The 20,584-nt window shown below is 33.9% G+C and overlaps 1 protein-coding gene across 1 annotated transcript; it reads right to left on the bottom strand.

The window, feature by feature from the left end:
• Nucleotides 1-5,643: 5,643 nt before the first annotated feature.
• LOC142979844 (uncharacterized) lies at nucleotides 5,644-10,017 on the bottom strand. The gene is made up of 4 exons (XM_076125035.1): nucleotides 9,967-10,017; nucleotides 9,146-9,410; nucleotides 8,155-8,385; nucleotides 5,644-7,532 (listed from the first exon to the last, which is right to left on the bottom strand). The coding sequence occupies exons 1-4, from the start codon at nucleotides 9,973-9,975 to the stop codon at nucleotides 6,874-6,876; spliced, it is 1,164 nt and encodes a 387-aa protein (XP_075981150.1). The 5' UTR covers nucleotides 9,976-10,017; the 3' UTR covers nucleotides 5,644-6,873.
• Between the last annotated feature and the right edge of the window lie 10,567 nt (nucleotides 10,018-20,584).

Consider the following 20,584-nt stretch of genomic DNA (forward strand, 5'->3'; position numbering starts at 1 on the left):
AAAATATTTATTTATTCCTAACTTATAATATGGACTATGAAACATTCTCGCAAATCTGTGTTTGTCAGTCAGATCACAATAAAGTCCAACTGTTCTAAAAAGATATTCATACATTTACGGTACCCACAGACACACACATAATACAGTTTATATTTGAATAGATTGATTAAGTCTGAAAGAAGGATTAAGTGTATAATTTGTTAAACGGAACATGGGTGAAGCCAGGAAGCATATCGCAAGTATGATAATAAAATATTCTACACAATATTCACCAAAACATTCAACATCATAACCAAAGACAGGGCTAACATTTCCCAACACCAATGAAACAATTTCCGAAACAAATCGACCGCAATTCAAACAATGTTTTACAACCTTCGCTAAAACTGTTGATGCACATAACAATATCGTTGAAAGGTCACATTCCTTACATAAGGTGAGATTCATCCTTATGTCGTAAGAAAGTCTGTCGGTACGTTTGATACACTGTTAGTAGTGAAATATTAATATCAAGGTTGTTTAAACTTTTACTCATATTTTTTTCTGAAAGCAATTCACCCCTCATGAATGGGACCGACGTTGTCAATAGCAAAACGTAGGCACTTTCAAGTACAATAGGCGTTTTATATATGAATGTAAAGCAATAAATCACCATGACTTTAACTTTAACTAGAGGCTATTCCCGTACGCAATAAGCAAAAAATCTTACTAAATACTTTGATACGTGAATGGTCGGAGGTCAAGGTCACCGAAAAAATTACTCTTATTTATTTTGCCAAAGACAAATTTTAGTAAGACTAATTGTAACATAAATGATCGCAAATCATCATGAGATAATCATGTTTGGTTGTAAAAAACCAATAGCGTTATTTTTCTTTGATTTTTTTTTAAATAAAACACTTTAGCAAAACTCGATTCTAGACTGAAAACTGAACTTGCATTTAAGAGTATCTTTGAATCTCATTTAAAATCTATTTTTACATCCACAAAACACAAATTTAAATTTTAATATACACAAATGTTATTACGTAGAATTGCATCATACAAAACCGCAGCACAAACCTAGTATAGTAATAAAAATATCTATTGCAGATATCTTCTTAAAGGTCTACTTGAAGATCAAGGGCTGTAGGGACCACAGAGGTTAAATGTTAATGTATCACACTTTTACCGTGGTATGTCCGTCTGTGGGCTATTGAAGGTCGTAGGTTTGGTGCTTTATTAGAGCAAAGATTGTTACGGATTTGAACAGGATTTAATATGAAAATGGATAAACTAACGAAAATATTCTTATACCGAAAGTTAAATGGATAAAAAAGTTAATTTTGTTTCGTGGAGATAATCAAATTAACTTTAGCAGAAACTACGTTTACGAAAAACATATAAATTATGTTTTTCAGTGAATAAATACTTCAGCAGGGCTTCCCTCTTACGAAATTAATAAATATGGGAAATGTAAAAAAAATCTAAGCTTTAACAGGAATGTCTGTTTTCATATACCAGGCATATAACCATACACGGGGCTATTAGGGAAAACATTCCAATAGAAATTGATAACATCCAATTCTGCCTGAGAATTGAAGCCAAAACCTAACGATCGATAGTCGCACAAATCTGTTAGAACCCCAGAGGTTCTATACAAGTAGAAAGTAGCCCACACTAAAAATAAAAATAGATGCATTATATTGTCCAAATTCAATCGGCAATGTCACGTTGGCAACACCGTGTGAATTTGTTCACTGACATGGACTTGATTAATGATAGCTGTGCCATTATCTCGCTTTAATTCTCTGCGGTCGAATCTGTTGCAATGTTTGTTAAGTGTGCTGCTCTGGGTGTTTTGGTATTTAAGATCTGTAGTTACTTTGAGAGGTTTAAAGTTTATATTACTGAAAAAAAAAGATGAAAAAAGAATAATGAGGTGAAGTCAACTAGGGGGTTTTACCGAACCACAAATTATTAATTTAAATACTTTTTTTTTGTTTTTTTTTTATGGAGGTGAATGAAAACCTTGCATAAATTTCTTGAGGATATGTAAAGCCTTAGTTAGCGTGGTACACTCAAGCCTTAACCCCTCCCACGTTTGGGAGGAGAACCTTGCAGCAGTGGATGTAGTAGGCAGTAATGGATTAAACAAAAGATTGGGGGTATGAAACTGACCTATTTTTTATTAATTCAAGTGTAATTATGTAAAAATAAAGGTGATTTCATGGTATTGGGAGTTCAAAATCGCTCTACGGTACAGACACATTGCGTTTCACAATTGGTATATGTCAGTCAATATAATAATTTATATTTTTCAAATAATTTTAGTTCCTAACAAAATAAAACCATTTGAATGGTAATTTAGCTATAACAATATCAGTTATTCTGTCATCAAACCGTATTATTAAACAATTCAATATCAAAATCTTAAAGTTCATCTTAAAACATGAACAAAGCATCACCTGTCGTTTGTATCAAATATTTCGGTATGTAACAATAGCAGTGAGTAATACATAATGCGCAGGATGATCGTACATTATAAATGTCCTTGATACTGGTGTGATGCGTTTTGAGCCATTTGAATTGATACTGTTCTCGATTCTAAGCCGGCTAGCTATCGAAAAGTTTTGTGTGAAAATCTGATCAGCGCCTCTAGCGGACGTCGTAGAAACTACTTTGGGAGTATATTTTAATTGTCAAACTCTCGATATTCGTTGATTTCAATTGTAGAGAATCGCGCTATTATTCTAGGTTTTTAGTAAAATCTGGTTTGCTATAAGATTTTTTGTTTGCTTTTTACACATTGTGTGTGGTATATTGTTAAAAATATTTGAGGTAGTCAAGCTTATTTTTGGATGCAATAGATTTAAGTCCGAGTAAACTGGTATCAGTTATGTCCGGTGTTAAGAGCTATTTGTCATATTGAAATAGGTTCTCAAAATTGTGCTTTCAAATTTGATACAAGTCTATTAGAGACCTCAGAGCACTCTATACATGTCATAAATGAGTAAAAAAAAGATTTAAGCCTATTAAACTTTATTACTGCACCGCAAAAAAGACTACCTAAAATGGCACAAATAATAAGTTAAATATCATTCCCAAAAGGCCAAAATACATCTATTAAAGTTGTAATCAAATGATTCGTTAGGCAACTTGTTCATTTACCTCTTTACGAAACCAGTGTACGCACTAATCTAATATCAATTTGTGAGGAGCAGGTGATTGGAAAGTCTGATCATGTCCTTCGTATTAGTACGTATATTGTGTAGTCAATTGATTTTAGGACTTAACATTTAAAATCATGTAAGTGTGGGCAAGGGTCTCCTCCCAAACGAGGGAGGGGTAAGGAATTGAATTCTCCACAATGGCCAAGTGCGGGTTGGGGACTTTGCATACCTTCAAGGACTAATCTAAGACTTAGATATTCAAGGCTGTGTCATGGTGTGTTCTTTTAACATTTGGGACATTCTGCCATTGCGTCGGGAGGTCGTGGCTTCGATTCCCACACGGGACAATTATTTGAGCGATCCACAAATTGTTTCGGGTGTGGTTGTACTTTGTGCCGTTGTTTGTGTGTTTGTAAAAGTCTCCGCGACACAAGAGCAATTCTTAGTGCAGGACTTGTCTTTAAAAAATAATAAATGATTATTATTTTTAATCCACACATAACTTGGAATAGTCACTGGTGTGTTGCCTCGTGTACGAACCCTCGACCATAGGCGTGGTAGGCGCAACTAAAACCACTCCTAAAATAGACCAATAATTATCGCCCGCGGAAAAATTACATAACACAATATAATAACGTCCTAAGTCACAATTAAACTACACGACAGACAATAGTTATATTACCAAACTTATTACCTAATAAAAGTAAACCACATATTACCCGCGGGCACCAACTGAATGTCATTAGGTCAAAGTGGCGTATACCTTTTGTAACAATATGTATGAACTAGCCTCTGCACGTGACTTCGTCTGTGAAATGATTCTTCGCGTTAAACAGTATTCAATGTGTTATTTAAAAATAAAATGTCTGTCGAAGATAATCGTTCAGACAATATTTTTTGCGTAAAAGAGTAAAAAAATTACATCCATCTTTGCAAACTTTCGTATTTATAATATTAGTCGTATTAGACGACCCGCGTGGCGCGCTGTCAAAGTTTCATCCCTTATTTGATACTGTGGAATTTTTTTTTCGAAACTGAAGCTTATGTTCAACCTAATGTTTTTATTTATTATTACGCCAAATAAAAAATCCCCTACGTCATCAGCCGCTTACGGACCTAATTTTAATAAAAAAGAAAAGCCTTTCTTTTACCATAGGTTTTCATCTATTTCCATGCCAATAAAATTCTCCAATTATATTAACAGGTCCAAGACTAAATTTTAATCAAACATTGTTGTTTTTCTTTAACCCCAGGTCCAAGGCACTTAAGCCGTGAAAGTAAAACAGACGGACAGACAAACACATTTAAATATGAGTATGGACTAGTATGTATGTTACAATACACCCGTAGGTTGTAAGTGTTTAATATCTGTTACGTCACTGTCAGATTGAAATAGTGTGAATGAGACTAATTTTGAGTGCTGTACTAAGAGAAAGGTGTACAAGGAATTTTGTACATGAATAGTGAATCATATAGGTGAAGGTTAGGTAAGTAAATAAGGTGTTATTTGTAAATTATTTAGTAATATTTATATATTTAGCGTATTTTAGCAGATTTGGTTGTTGTTTTATAAATTGATTGGAGGAGAAAGCAACCTTTTTATGGACATTTTTAGCGATAGGTGGCCGTTAAGTGCAAGAGAGGCATAATTCACCAGTAGATTAAAGAACACTTAGTTCTAATAAAGCGTATAAGACCATCGACCTTATCGTCATTTTTAGGGTCACGTACTCAAAGGTAGAAAACGGAACTCTCCGCATGTCACCAGGTTGTATCTGAAACCGTCATAGCTAGAAAGCCGAAATTTGCACAAATTACGTATTTCCGTTTCCGCTATAACAACAAATACCAACAATTAAAAAAAACATAATTATTTTGTGGGGGTTCCCCATACAAGGACAAGGTAGACAGCAGCTTAGTTTTCAGCATTATGTATATCTGAGATAAGTACGCCTTTCGACCTAATTCTCAGCATTTCATCCACACCTTACCAAGGCTAATACTAATATAATTCATATTCACTCATTAAACTAACGAGTCAAGATGTATTTCAGTAGGAGTGGTCGTTTGTATAATGAATTAGATTCGTCATCTCGATAGATTTTATCTAGGAATGTAAATAATGATGAGAGTTACTGAAATTACTTAAAAGATTGGCCCAATTTGTGACTAATACCATATTATTTTTGATTAATAATACCATATGATTTGATATTGAGATGAAATAGTTGAATTTTTTGAGATGAGAAAATACACCTTTGTGCAAAATAATCAATATTGTTAATTGATTCTGCTTAAATTCTATAGACAATGTGTTTTAAATTTAATATCAATACCACTACTTTTGATATGATTTATTCCTTCCTCACAAAAATGATATCAGAAGTTCATACTACAGACCTCAAAAATATACTAGTGTTAAAATCTAGACAAGTTTACAAGGTCAATAATCTCGACAACAACACAATAGGCCGTAAAAAAAAAAAAAAAATAATGTTATAAAACATTTATTTAAAAAGTAAGCAACAATATAACTTAAGAATTCCGAACAACAATGACTTAAATACTAGACTTTATTATTAGTCACGGTTAACAAATAAAACGTAGCAATCTGCATAGTAATTCATTTGACTAGGTTTTTTACTATTTTGAAACTTTTAGGTCTAAAGCTGCGTTGACACAAACCACTGAAATAAAATTTCAATAAGATTTACTAAACAATCGCCTTTGAAACGTCAATTCAAATAAACATTTTGATCAAAAATCCTGATAAAAAAAGCTGGAAACTAGTCAAAAGCAACCGTAAAGTTAATCTTGGTGATAGAAGAAAATTTTGTCATAAATGACATCGTAATATTGTAATGCAACGGGTGTTAAACGCATTTGAAAATGAAAGGATAGGATACCTTATTTGTTTACCCGACGTTTCGATCGAATTTCTTTGACCGTGGTCATTGGCTGACTTATACAAATATCGTTGCATACAATAGGGCCGTCACAAAAATCTATTCAGGAATTCACAAAAGTGAAATGACTTTTTTTAGGTGTTTGATCGTCTCAACGCATCTTTAAATCAACTCTGAACATATCACTAAACTAGTTTAACGCTTCATTTCACAAAAGCAACGCTTTCAAATGATTATGAATTTTTGCTCTCTTTCCTTTCAGTGAAATTAGAAAGTGTCAGCTAGATCATTTATCATTCGAATTCAACTTTTGTGCTCTAAAAGAAATTTTCACAGTACATTTCTTTGTGATGATGAGAAATTTCCATGCCTAGTTTTGTTATCAACGAGGAAAATGCTGAATGGAATGTTTTTTACCCCTAGAATATTATTTTACAATTTTAATTCTAATTTATTAGCAGGTACGGTTTATTTTGCAAGTAACATTTCCTGGCCTAAAAAACTTTTAGTTTTTCATTTGAACGTTTTTTCTCTGAAATGTAATGTGATTTAAATCAGTCTAGTGTTTATGTTCAAAAACAGACTGCTCAGGCTTTAGCTAGGTACTGATATTTTTTTGTGTTCTTAGTGAAAAAGACTATAACAGGTTCTTACCTTTAAAATCTTCGACACTAGAATTTTATAATTTACTTATCCAATAGTTAACACAAAACAGTTTTACTGCTTTCTTACTTCACTGCCCAAGCTATTTTTTTAATATTATTTATTCCACTCACTTTGCCTCCAATGTCTTTGATCCACTGTTTATAAAACCACTAATGACCATGGTATCCATGGCTTGCAGGGGGAAGGTAGCTCAATCCAGAGTGACCTGAAATTCCACCATGGGTAGAAGGCGCACTGAAGCCTGAGGGAGAGTGATAAGTGTAGCTGTTAGCAGTAGGCGCTGACGATGCATGGAAACCAGACTGCAGATGAACTCCATGAGTCAAACCCTGGTGACCCGACTTAGCCTCTTGACCGAAAGACTGATGACCCACGGTTTCTTCGTGGCTGTCCAAATGGTGACCGAAGTGCACACCGTGATGGATGTACTGATGACCTGAACCAGATTCGTGGCCAGATTGGTGTTCCTCATGAGAGGCTTCGTGACCAACGTTGGCTACATGACCAGAACTGGCTGAGCCATGCCCTAAACTGGCTTCATGTCCTGAACTGGCTCCACTGTGTCCGTGAGAGAAGTATGAAGAGCTAGCATGACCAGATGTAGCGTGGTGTCCAGAATGGCCGCCATGTCCTGTGGTATGATGGACCAGTTTGAGGCCAGTGTGGACTGGGGCATGGGCGTGGTAAGCCAGTTCAGCGCCGTGACCTGAGGAGCCGTGGCCTGACGAGTGGTAACCCTCAGACTGGTGGCCGTCGTCGAACTGACGGAGGTCCTGATGACCTTGCTCGTGGTATTCGCGGTATTTTCCTGGAAGATACAAATAATATATGATTAATTTCGGATATACGTGACAATGTTCTTTGCTAATATTTGGATATAAGAAATAATTATATTATTAACATTTTTGTAAAATAATTATGTTTTAGTTCTCAGAAGTTACCGTAGATGGCACAATAGCTGCGAAAATTTTCATTATTTTGTAAATATAAAACGCGTAGAGATGAATAATTTTCAATAAGGTATGTTTGCACATGTTTAAGATTCAATTATTGTAACATAGATTTTCAGAAATATCATCTAATTGTATAAACGATTTTACTGCCGACTCCTTAAATACCTTTACTGAATGTATTTCACGATACAGAAGTTTAATGAGATAAGCTGTGTAACCGTAACAGACTAGCAGACTTTCGCATTTTTAATATACGTATAGTAGATGTCACTAATGTCATATTTTTAACTAATGGGGGGCTATCACGTATCTCAATTGACAACTATTTGAAAGCCACCTTGCCGTTCATTGTTTTCTCTCTTACATTACAGTCATTAACATGTTACGTCAAAGCAGCTATGTACTGAATAGTGACCATTAATTTTACGTACACTAGTGTGAACTGAGATATGTGATACGCATTCATATGATACTCACCATCATCAAAAATACCCGCAGCCTCTTCCGCGGCGTTCTGTTCCAGGCTCTTCAAGATCTCTTCAGGTACTGGAGGGGGGGTTGGGAGGTGGTCTCCGGTGGGTCTGAACCCGTTCTCATCAGCGGTATAAGTGATGGAGTACACTTGGCCATCATCGCCCTTGTAGGAGAAGGCACCATGGGCTGAAGTACCTTTGTCCAGGGTTTCTCCTTGTTCCTCGGCTCTTATTCCTGGAAAATTCAAGATTGCATTTAGATTTTTTCAATATTTCAAGCTGTAATGTATTCTCTTTATTTATGTTGTTCTACATAAACAATACAGTGTTTATAGCAAACCCTACACTATGTTCGTGGCTTTTATAACAAAAGTTTCCAGTAAAATTTATAAGAGTGAATGTATTGTATTATTGATTGATCACAAAACTAAACTCTAAATTGCTACTGAAAAGAAGTTCAATATTTTTTAAATGCTTTAATATGGACCATCTTGCAGTGCTTATAAAACTAGTCAAAAGTGACTTATATTTACGATGTAAAATATTCTCCATGAAGCGTCTAGTAATAAAGTAATAAACTTTATACAGAGTTGAATAAATTGTATGGTTCATAACACATTCTAAATCTTTGCGTAGTTTAATAGATTACTAATAGATGGCGTTTGAATCGTACGACCTACATATAATCAACGCCCTCTATTGTGTGTGTGCTGAACTTTTATTCGCGATCAATAGGTGTGAGTAATTTGAATGGTTTTGCTAGTAATAGATGTTAAACTTTAAGCATTAGTTATAAAGTATTACTATTTTTATTTTATGGTGAAATAAGTATATTATATATAGTATTTTTTTAATCGTATTATCGAACATATCGCATTCAATTTTTTTTTAATCCAGAACTGCAATAGATCACTAAATCAAGTCACCCATTGCATTTGTTTCTGGGAGAATACTTTGAAATAGATTTTTTAATTATATTATATAAGACTACTTACCATTTTCAGTCTCATATGCGTACTTATAATGATGGCCATCATTTTCGGAATGGTATTCCAAAATCTTAGCGGTTTTCTCTCCTTCAGGCCTATGGCTCTCTACTTCGTATCCCTCGTGGCCCTGTGATTGGTCAGAATATAGCCCGCGCTGCTGATGCTCGAGCCCTGATTGGTAGAGCTCGGCTGAGTTAGCATAGTTCTCCACTGATTGGGTGTAGATCTGGCGGGCTGATGCAGCGGCGATGATAACGGCAATTGGGGCTAACTGGAAGGTTTAAAATTCATTGTTTATTTATTTGTTTACTAAATTGGCATTGGTACTAAAGTAGGCCCTTAACTATCATCAGTAGTATATGCTGTAATTATTTTAAAACTGTACTTTTGTAATTTTGACGATATAAGGTAAACGACAAGCTTTTTTATTATTTGTTAATATTGTCACTTGTGTAAGTACATTGGAATAAGCTAAGGAATAGTTTGGTCGACTCTCCGCGATATATTTAATTAATAGAAAGAAGAAAAAAGTTAAAACAATAAATGAAATCGACAAGAAAAAATAAAAGCTTTTTCCAAAGAATCGGAAACTTAAAGGGCTATTACGAAAAAAATAAAAAATAACGATAGCAAATCAATAACTAGTTCGACAGTTATCCCGAAATCCCAAACATTGAAAAGTCACTTATAAACACTAAGAAAAACTAATCAATCACATCAAAACAAAGAAAAATAAATGAGAAATACTAATCACAAAACCACTAATCACTTGAAACTAAAATAAAGAAAAGTAAAAGTCTTCTAACTAATTAGTTTTACTAACGTACCAGTTTCATGTTTGCGATTACAAATGGTACTTGGCAGGCAACCGAATGTGGAATGAGTTTGATAATTTCTCCGTTGGTTTATATAGCCGAAAATTTCCTGTACGCACAGGTGTATGAAGTCACACTTATGATAGTTAAAAGTGCGTAGACTTTGGACTTGGGACAATTTTTGTGGTGTTGAATACTGTCATTAGTCTGCTGAGAAGGTTTTTAATATTAGGAAACTTAACTTGTCTAGTCGCCTTTGATATTTGTTTTGCGGGAAATTGATAGTGTGTTTAATAAATAATACAAAGAAATAAAAGCTTAATTTATATAGTTGAGTGTCAAACTATCGACAAGTGGCGGCAACGCAGTTCAAATAAAACGCCAGAATTGCCTGCTAGCTGGTATTTCAAAGATTGCTTTATTTGAATATAGTTATTATTTCGTTCTTGTAATTATAAAATCGGAACTCTATCATTTAATGCAAGAGCTACATTTTTTACTGTGGCAATTCAGAAACATTTGGCCAAGGCTTTATTTAGGTCGCTTTGAGAATCTTACACACACCGTTTAATTCATTTGACAAAAGCCTAGGTATTTTTGAAATCACTTTAACAAACATGATGACAGTTGAAAATGCCAGTAATAATTTAGGATTTCTGCCATTTCCGACCCAAATACAAGCATATAACTAACTTATAAACTAATATCTAGCTAAATAGGCTTATACTAAGTTGACTTGCATGGTTATGTACCCACTTCATCTTATGTACCCACTACTATTTATAGCAAATAAAGGATTGATTGATTGATTGATTGATTTCTCAAGTTACATTTTTAAAACTGTCACTCAACTCGACCACAACTCAAATTGTTCCTAACTCTACAGTGTTAGTGTTTATTGGTCGAGATTCAAGTGCGAGAGCATTGTTAGGTAACAGTGAGTAACGAGATGCGCGCACCCGCTGCACAAGTAGAGCAGTTAGTATAGACTGGAGAATGTATAGATGTATAGTTTGATGGTGATACTGACTTTAGCATGTGGCTTTACCTGCGTAGAACGGGTGTAGGAAAGTAGAGTTTTTGAATGTATAATCTATTACAGTAGCGCGATTATCTACAGTCGGTACTGTTGTGTCGACAGTTTGGCGTTTAAAATGTACTGCCAAAATAGTTTATACGACGACCGTTAGAGGGGCTGATAAGATTTTATATAAAATTTCTCCATAACTAGCCGGTAGTCAAAACTAGTAGAAACTCGAGCTGCTGTTTCTATATCCCTTTTTAAAATACTTCTATGATTTAGAAAGGAATTTGAAATGTGCTCTCATGTCAGACAAATGACTGTATTGAATATACAACATTGTTAATTTTTTAACCTAAATATTTTTTGTATACTTAACAGCCGAATAAAGTTTTTTTACGACACCAAGTCTGTGCTTGTTAAAATATGATCCTAGGTGTCTGAATTAAGCTTACAGATCTTTAGGTCTAAATATTAATAGCCCGATCAGAGAAGTAGTTTCGGGAAAGACATTATGTATTTAAGCTTTGATTGTTTATGATGTAGTTTTTATTCTGATAATGAAAACCTTTGCCAAACAGTACGTTTTGCATACCGTTGATATATCAATAAAACATTTATAGGATAATCTTTTAATTTTTTACTCGATACTTCAACAACCTTAACTAGCAGCAAGTTTTTATATATCAATTTCGTGCCGACTCTGCGCATTCACAGCTCTACGAGCCCAAATCTAAACAACAGCATGTCCATTTGATCAACACTCAATATTTGTATCAACTAATACTCAATACAATGGTATCAACTAATTATGTAATGTAACATGATCGAATACTATGTCAGGGACGATTTCTTATACCCTACTTATGTAAGTCACACCTATTATTGTATATCTGTATGTTACGTTTATGCTGCAGGGTTTGCGGATTAGGGTTAAGCCGATATATGAACTAAATAGTCCGTAGTTATAACTTACTAGCTGACCCGGCAAATGTTGTTACTATATAAATTTTAAAAAAAAAGGTGTCACTTAGGGGTATGATAAATAAATGTTGGCCGATTCTCAGACCTACTCAATATGGTCACAAAATTTCATGAGAATCGGTCAAGCCGTTTCGGTGGAGTACGTTGTAACATTGTGACCTGGAAATGTTATATATAAGATATTAATAGTTATTATGCCCCTTAATAGATCGATATCTGTGGTTAAGCTATGCTTACCGAAGTTGTTCTGTGGACGAATAACCGTCCCATACATATCGAGTTCCTCCGTGTTTCAGAAGGCACGTTAAATTGTGGGTCCCGGCAGTCAATTTCAAAGACCTTTGACAGACGTTAACTGCAGTACTCAGAAGCTTAAAAGCCTGACAACCAGTCCTACCGAAGGGTTATTGAGGTCTAAGAAGCAGTCGCTCCATGAAAATAATAAATAACTAAAATACTGGTATTTAACTGCATCCAGTGAGATTGGAAGCTGATTTTAAAATATGAAAATATTATATGACTTATCTAAGTTACACCTATTTATGTTACGTTTTCAGTAGTTATATTAAAAGGCGTTATGCGTAAATACATAATGTCACGCCTTTTCCCATAGGAGAAGGTTAGAGAGACCAAATAACGCCACTTGGTACGATCCTTACAAACTTCGACCTAGAAAGTTATTTAACAGAAGATAATGAAATCAATAATATAGCATCTGATTTTATCAGATCGTGATCAATTGATCATAAAAGCTCTGTTATAATACCTAATGATTGCTTCATTACCTTATAAGGTACCTAATAGCGTTGTTACGAACGTGCTTGACTACTTTCTAGTCTGCCTAAATATAGTTCAAAATGTTGAACTACATAATTTTATAATTGTACAGAGGCCAAGCTTGTATCATTAAATTAAAGATATCTAATTACGGCAATGGTATGCAGTGCTTTAGAAAAGTGGGTCGAGTTACGCACGTGACTTAATGATACAGATATATTGTCTTTAATGAGATCTATTTATGAGCACTTTTACTTGGGGAAAACCTAATTTAGTTTCTTATGATAACCTCTCTCTTTATTTTTGGTACAGCATTATTTTATAAGGGCTGACAACGATGATTAATGGATTCTGTAATTTCATATTAAAATCAAAAATTATTTAAAAGTTTCTGATAACTACCACTTGTTAACGATTTTTTCCGCGACTTTTGAATACTTTTTTATATTCAAGTAACAGCTTTGCTGAAACCAGGTAAGCCTCAACAAATTATACGGTAAAATCTTTCTCGATGAAAGCCACATGATAGCAGATGTTGAGTTTATCTCGGACAAACAGATGGACGCTGCTAGGGATATTATTTTATAATATATAATGATATAGTCATCGACGCAAAATAGTCGCTTCTTAATTACACAGCTAAATGTTACTTAATTACAACCATTTGAACAAAGCTTGTTCTCTACACGTTACAGTTTTACAGAAGTATATAATTAGTAAAGAAATCTTTTATAATGGCCGTCTTCCAACATAATACATATTCATAAATTTACTTTGAGTAATATGATGATTGCGACAATTAGCTCAAGACTTTATTACTAACTACACTTTACACACGACTTTACTCGTTTTATTGTAACTCTGCTATTAGTCTTTAGAAGATTAATATTAATATACTGAGTCGAGAATCGAAACCAAGTTAAGCAACCATTGAGTTGAGCTATCAAGTCATGGAAATTATGATTGAAATTTTTCAAAATTTATGGAAATATGATTGTTAACAATTTAGACATTGGTCTCGTTGGGACACCTGAGGCCAATGGTATTTCCACTATTACATAGGACGGTCTGCTTATGCATTTAAAACAAGAGTCATGTACTTAAGTGTCCAATAAAGACATTTTTCATTTCATGTTTAAACAAAATCTATGAGTAAGATTTGTGGATACCAACATAATTATATTTACTAGTATTTACTAACAACTTTATTGAACGCATGCAAAGTCCCCAACCCGCACATGGCCAGCGTGGTGGACTAAAGACCTAACCCCTCCCCTCGTTTGGGAGGTGACCCTTGCACTGCAGTGGAACTGTAATGGGTGAAAAAATAAATAAATTACTAACAAACAAATGTACCTTCTTAAACAGCTTGGTTAACGTAAATAATATTCATGTTGAAGCAATTCGTTCAGCCATATTTGATAATAACTCTGTATTTGATAGTTAGTGGTAATTAATGTGTAAAAGCCTGTCTGAAAAGATACTTACTAAATGTAAAGTTTAACCCGGGAGCACACGCGCCTTTAAAACTTACACGACCACTCGCGTATAGAGCATTTTGCTCACGTTTTACAAATAACCAAAAAGTACACAATTTATAGTATTTTTATACATTTTACTGCTTAATTATAATAAAAAGAAAGTGATAAATCAAATCAAATATTTATTTTTAATCTTTAACATTCGTTATACTATAATATTTGAATTACAAAAACAGGAACTAAATTGGCATTTCTTAAATGCACTTTTGGTATAAACTAAAAAAAAATAACTTTTGTCAAAAAAATTAAGGAGTTACCAACAAATCATTGATCTTCATCAAATGCACGAGCTTTACACATGTCACACAAAGTAAAAGCATGTTCAGTGCATAATTTTTTTTTACATGTAATACATGTCTTTTTTGTCTTGCTAATTTTACGCCATGGACAGATCGCGCAGGTCGCACACCGTCAGGTTTCACATCCTCTGAAAAGCCAGGTTCATTTGTGAATCTTTTGATAATTTGTTGAAGAGGATGAGAAAGATGACTGCTCAGTATCAGTGTTGTGATCGCTGTGCTCACTCTCTCCATCACTTTCAATAAATTTGTTGTTTTGTCTATCCATCTGTAAAAAAAACTATTATATTTGTAAGTAAACTGCTTAATAAACTCATATTGCACCAGTATTCAACAATAAAATAAAAATAAAGACTTTAAATAAGGTATAATACGGTAAGAAAAAAAAAATAGCAATAAAAAATAATACTTACGCTGTTAGTCGCGCGATGAGCAAAATGCCGCGCGAAGAGACTCGCCGAAACTAACCACCTCCACTAAGCGATTGATGCACACTAACATAAAAAAACCGTTATGCACGGGACAGGGGAAGTATAAAACTCAGCTATTGGGCAAATGACAACCGTAGACAAAGAAATCAATAAATTGCGGAAATTTTTTATTCACCGTGAGGGAAATGCTCATAGCGCGTGTGCTCGCGGGTTAATGTCTTTTTTAACACATTTTTTAAAGATTGTTACATTCCTCATAAAACTATAATTACTAATGCAAACGTCTGTATGTTACGCTTTAGCTGCTAATTTACTGAACCGATTTTCATAAAATTTTGCAAAAACGTAGTTGAAACTGGGAGAAAACATGTTTTTATCTCAATTGTGCAGACTTCAAATGACAAGAAATGCAAAAATATTATTATACTTAACTTTATCATATATCAAACCTTTACAACTGACAACAAGCAAAAATATTCTATTTATATCATCATATCGCTTCAAAAAACAAGCTCACCGTTGTTTAAAACAAGACCTATTTAAATTGATCTCAATCTTGATACAGTTTTATTCAACAAAAAAAGACAGAACATCCTTGTTGGTCAGTTTTCGTTTAAAGCTATACATATCTTTAAATCTGGAAACACGTCATGTCCAGTCTAAACAAAAAAGAACATTACCTATGTAATGTTTCAAACGTTACGCGTGGGTCAAGCCTGTCTGACCAGTAGCGCGATTCTCTACAATGGGTACCTATAATGGAGTAACGAGATTTCGACATTTGAAATGTACTACAAAAACAGTGCATACGGCAACCGCTAGAGGCGCTGATTTGATTTTCATACCAAATTTTCGGTAGCTCGCCGGTTGTCAATAGTCGATAGTGGTAGAGAATCGCGCTGGTGTACGTTTATTAGAAAGACAGTTTATTTTTTACTCCGGGCCGTGGGTCAGTCATGTAGAGTGCCTGTAGATATGAACAGATCTACGATTGAAAATGTCAACTATATTCATATAAGTCATATATTATAATAAAGTTATAGGTTATACTTGTACCTAATGAATTATCGACTGACAAATTGTATTTTTTGTTCTAGATAATTTTATATCTTCAATTATTCAAAGGGAAGCGGTACAGTGCATGCTATGTAAGATCAATTTAAATAAGAAACTATACTGAAATATTTTACACTGAAATAAAATAGATTTGTTAAATAAAGTTCTTCTTATTAACATGATTCATAAATCAGTCACGAATCAACACACAGACACGGACAGAATCCCGATTTATAATATTTATTATTATAGTATAGTTAATAGTGCTATCTGGGTGCCGTTATTTCTGCTTTTCTAACGAATTTTCACGTGAAACTAGCTGAACCAATTGGGATTAAATTGGTTAGGGTAGTGAAATATCCCGGAAAAAATAGGTCCTTATGTCAGCCGGCAAAACCTTGTCAGCTCGTTTAATATAATAACAACACCGACTCACTTGTACGAAAAGGTATTCATAAGTGTTCAGACGGTCACTGTATACTATATTATTTAAAAAGCTTAGCTTATCTTTCAGTGGATCGTTACCTTTACACTTCAGAATGTTCCACGGTAACCTTGAGAATGCCAAAACATATTAACGTAATGATTTACTGTTTGAACATCAAACCATTTGATCTTTTTGTATTAAGTAATACGTTTGTTTCTACTTAAGTGTAATCATTTTGTAGTAATTGTAATAATTACGATTGTGTTCAATTCTATTGTGATATTGATACGAAATTATTGCTCTTTGTTTTTTTTGGCTTTAATTTGCAAGGAATTTGAGTAAACAGTCGCCTTATTCATTGGTTATATAAAATGTACAAACATTGTAGCTAAACGATTGGCGCAGTGGTTAAAGTGGTCATCTCGCTGCAATTTCCGTAGCGCCGCGTGTAGTGGGTTCGAATCCTATCCGGTACAAATCTTTGTATGATGAGCACGAGTTCTGTTCTGAGCCTGGTGTATATAAGTATGTTTTTATATAAGTATGTATTTAGAAAAATATAAATATGTTTATCAGTTATTTGGTTACCATAGTACAAGCTCGGCTTGATTTGGAATCAAATGACCATGTGTGAGTTGTTCAATGATATTTATATTTATTTATTTTTTATTCATAATTTGACGGCTGTTATACCAGAAAGTGCAGGCAGAGGTGCTTGATATACGCTTACGTTTCACCATCAACAATGTAAGTCCCATGAAAAAGGGGTGAGCCTAATGCCATTTATCGAGCACGTGTCCAAACTTCGGGCTACTATTGAGAAATATTTTAACGTAAATTAAAAAGGTGAAATACTACTTTGGCTGACCTGGTAATCGAACCTCAACACTCCAAATCGATAAAATCAGCCGTTCGTAGATATGTAGGCGCTTTATTCTGACTAGAAATAACTCATAGGTCAATAAATTCAATACCTATTTAACTTTGCACCCTCAAGACCTTTACATCAATTTCAATCCCTTTTCAAAACATTATTTGGACTGACCAATAATATGCCGTATTCAGCATGCGTCACTCAGATGATTAATGTCGTAAGTACATCGAGTTGACAGATGTTATAATACGTTCTGATTATAAGTGAAGAATGATAAATCGATGTAGTTTGTGAATTTATGTTATTAGGAGCGTGGCAAAATTTAAATTTGTTTACTATAATATGTAGATCAAAGGTGTTTTATATCCTTGTAGGTACAGTGATTAAATTGTGAACTACAATTTAACTAGCTAATTCATGTTTTCTTACAGGCTTTTTTCTTAGTATTGCATAGATTTTCTTTATTACTTAAATTGAAGTTTCTTTTTATTTCTTACAACAAGCCTGTTGCACTTGAAAATGCAGGCAGAGATGCATGAAATAAGTCTATACTTCACCATTGACAATGTTAGTCCCATGTGATAATAGAGAGTGAGTCTATTGCCGTATGCACTTTGAGATACTACTAAGATTATTATTATATCTATACTAATATTATAAAGCTGAAGAGTTTGTTTGTTTGAACGCGCTAATCTCGGGAACTACTGGTCCGATTTGAAAAATTCTTTCAGTATTAGATAGCCCATTTATCGAGAAAAGCTAGATATATCATCACGCTACGACCAATAGGAGCAGAGTACCAGTGAAAAATGTTACAAAAACGGGGAAAATTATGATTCTCTTATGTGACGCAAGCGAAGTTGCGCGGGTCATCTAGTGAATAAGAAAAGCCCAATAGCGCCTTCCCTGGCTCGAAATCTGAATGCTAGACCTCATAATGCTCATATAGTTTACCTTCATTACCGATCTAACTACGAAAGTTATCTTATTATCATATTAAACTAATATGATTATAATGACAATATAATATAATGTGAATATAGATAACACATACTTAAAATCACGCCTGTTATTCCCGAAGACAGGCACAGATTATATTATTATGTAGGACGGTACGATAATTGTGTTATTTATTAAACATCTAGATTATAACACGTGAGAGAATATTGATCGCGAAATTAATTTGATTTGACAGCTCGGCTGTCCATAACCAAAACCTAGCAAGGGACATTTTTACTCAAACACCTTTTCTTTAACCAATATTTCTAAAAATTTTTGCTGCGTCTTTTCCAAAAACAACTGTATTTCTATCTTATTATCATATTAAACTAATATGATTATAATGATAATGTAATATAATGTGAATATAGATAACACATACTTAAAATCACGCCTGTTATTCCCGAAGACAGGCACAGATGTATCAAATACGCATCACTTTAAATTACGCGTAGGTACGTAAGCTTGGATGCTATAAACAGGAACAAGACGATTCTCGAAGACGGATATACATCAATAATAAAATCATGTCAAGAGATAACATAATTATTATCACATTACAACTTAATTGCTTTTCCCAAAGATTAATCAAGCCGCCGTGTTAATAGGCGCCGGATAATTCGAGTTAATTATTAAAGTAATTATTGTAATTATATACTGTTAAATGTTAGCCCTTTAGCAATGCTCTGATTTACGGCCGCTGTGTGATAGTTTTTGATTTGGTTAAGTAACGTGTTTTGAAGAGCAAATCAAAGGCTACATTTTGACCAAGTGGAAACCGAATAATTGTTTTACCAGCTTCCCGCTTTTTAGGGTACTGAATTTAAAGGTGTTCTGACCTTAAGTCTGCTATGGTCAAGCACGAGTTGAGGATAGTACTCACTGGTCTTTAAGACAGATAATATATTATAGTATACTTTATATTGGTTAGATAGTAGATACCCTAAGACAGCGTGTCTGTACGGACATATTGAAGTAATGCGTGTTAGACCTGTAACTGTATGAACCCTTCTTAGTCTGATAGATAATATTATGAGTAATTCAAATTGATGATAAAATAAAAACTGACTGCTTATGTGGTGCATACGACTAATAATTATGAGGAGGTCTCAAGTTCGACTCCTGGGTCACGCAAACTATACATGGGATTAACATAGTATAAAGCGAGACATATTTCATACGTCTGTCCATACCGTCGAGTATAACTTGCGTGATTTATGAATGTATGTGTATAATTAAACTATGCAAATTACTCAAACACTTCTCTAGTTGTAAAACGGAACCGAAGGTCAATTTCCTACATAAAACTTTATTACTTCTATTTCAACTATTGTAGTTAACACCTATAGACCTACTATAAACTAGTCTATTAATATTTATTGCTTCAATAAAAATATTATAATTTATTGCGAATATATTGCATTAATGTGTGAATTAAGTTGTTTTATTGTTATTAAATTGTGTGTAGTTTCTTTTTTGGCTCGACTATAATATTAATCTTATATGTACTACGTTTCAATAAAATTTTCTTTAGTCTTTGTATGTTTTCTTGCTTCGACGCTCTTTCTTGTTTGTCATCTGTCTTGCATTGCAATTTCAAAATAACGTCATTAACGATTGCAACGTGCTCTCAGTACTATATATGTATAGTACCGAGCGTGGGAACTAAAGTTACTTGAAAAAATTGCTGATAAATTTATCATACAAAACTTTTAGTTGGCTACTCGCTTGTCGATAGTCGATTGTGGAAGGCAAACTCTCCTCTGATCCAACTTATTTTTTTGACAGTGAGTTTTAGGACAAACTATTTTGACGTCCATTTACGATCTTGAATCAATTATTTTTGCTTTTTTAACCCATACATACTGCTGGGCCCTTGCCCCCACGAGCCCCTTGTCTCGTCCCCAACGAGGGAGAGGGGAGACCACGCTAGCCAATTGCGGGTCGGGAACTTAATAAAACAATAATATAAATTAATATCGCAAGTTTATTGCATCAATGTACAAACTTATTCTACTGTCAATGGCACTGTACAGTTTCTTCTTTCGTCTCGCTGTCTTGTTTGACTACTGTCTTGCAAAGTAAGCTCGTGTTAATTATTTAAAATTTTATTAACTTACTTAAATAATTCTCAGCTTTTGTCTGACATTTAAAGCCTATTACTGATAAAAAAAACGTAGCTAAGCTTATACTTTTATAAAAAAGGATGCTTTACATAAGT

Source organism: Anticarsia gemmatalis, chromosome 17, assembly GCF_050436995.1.
Source record: "Anticarsia gemmatalis isolate Benzon Research Colony breed Stoneville strain chromosome 17, ilAntGemm2 primary, whole genome shotgun sequence".
NCBI lineage: Eukaryota > Metazoa > Arthropoda > Insecta > Lepidoptera > Erebidae > Anticarsia > Anticarsia gemmatalis.

Excerpts from the sequence above, each read along its gene's own strand:
- LOC142979844 (XM_076125035.1), bottom strand. Across the intron at positions 8,386-9,145 it reads CGCATATGAGACTGAAAATG|GAATAAGAGCCGAGGAACAA; the intron begins GTAAGTAGTCTT and ends TGAATTTTCCAG. Across the intron at positions 7,533-8,154 it reads TGCGGGTATTTTTGATGATG|GAAAATACCGCGAATACCAC; the intron begins GTGAGTATCATA and ends TGTATCTTCCAG.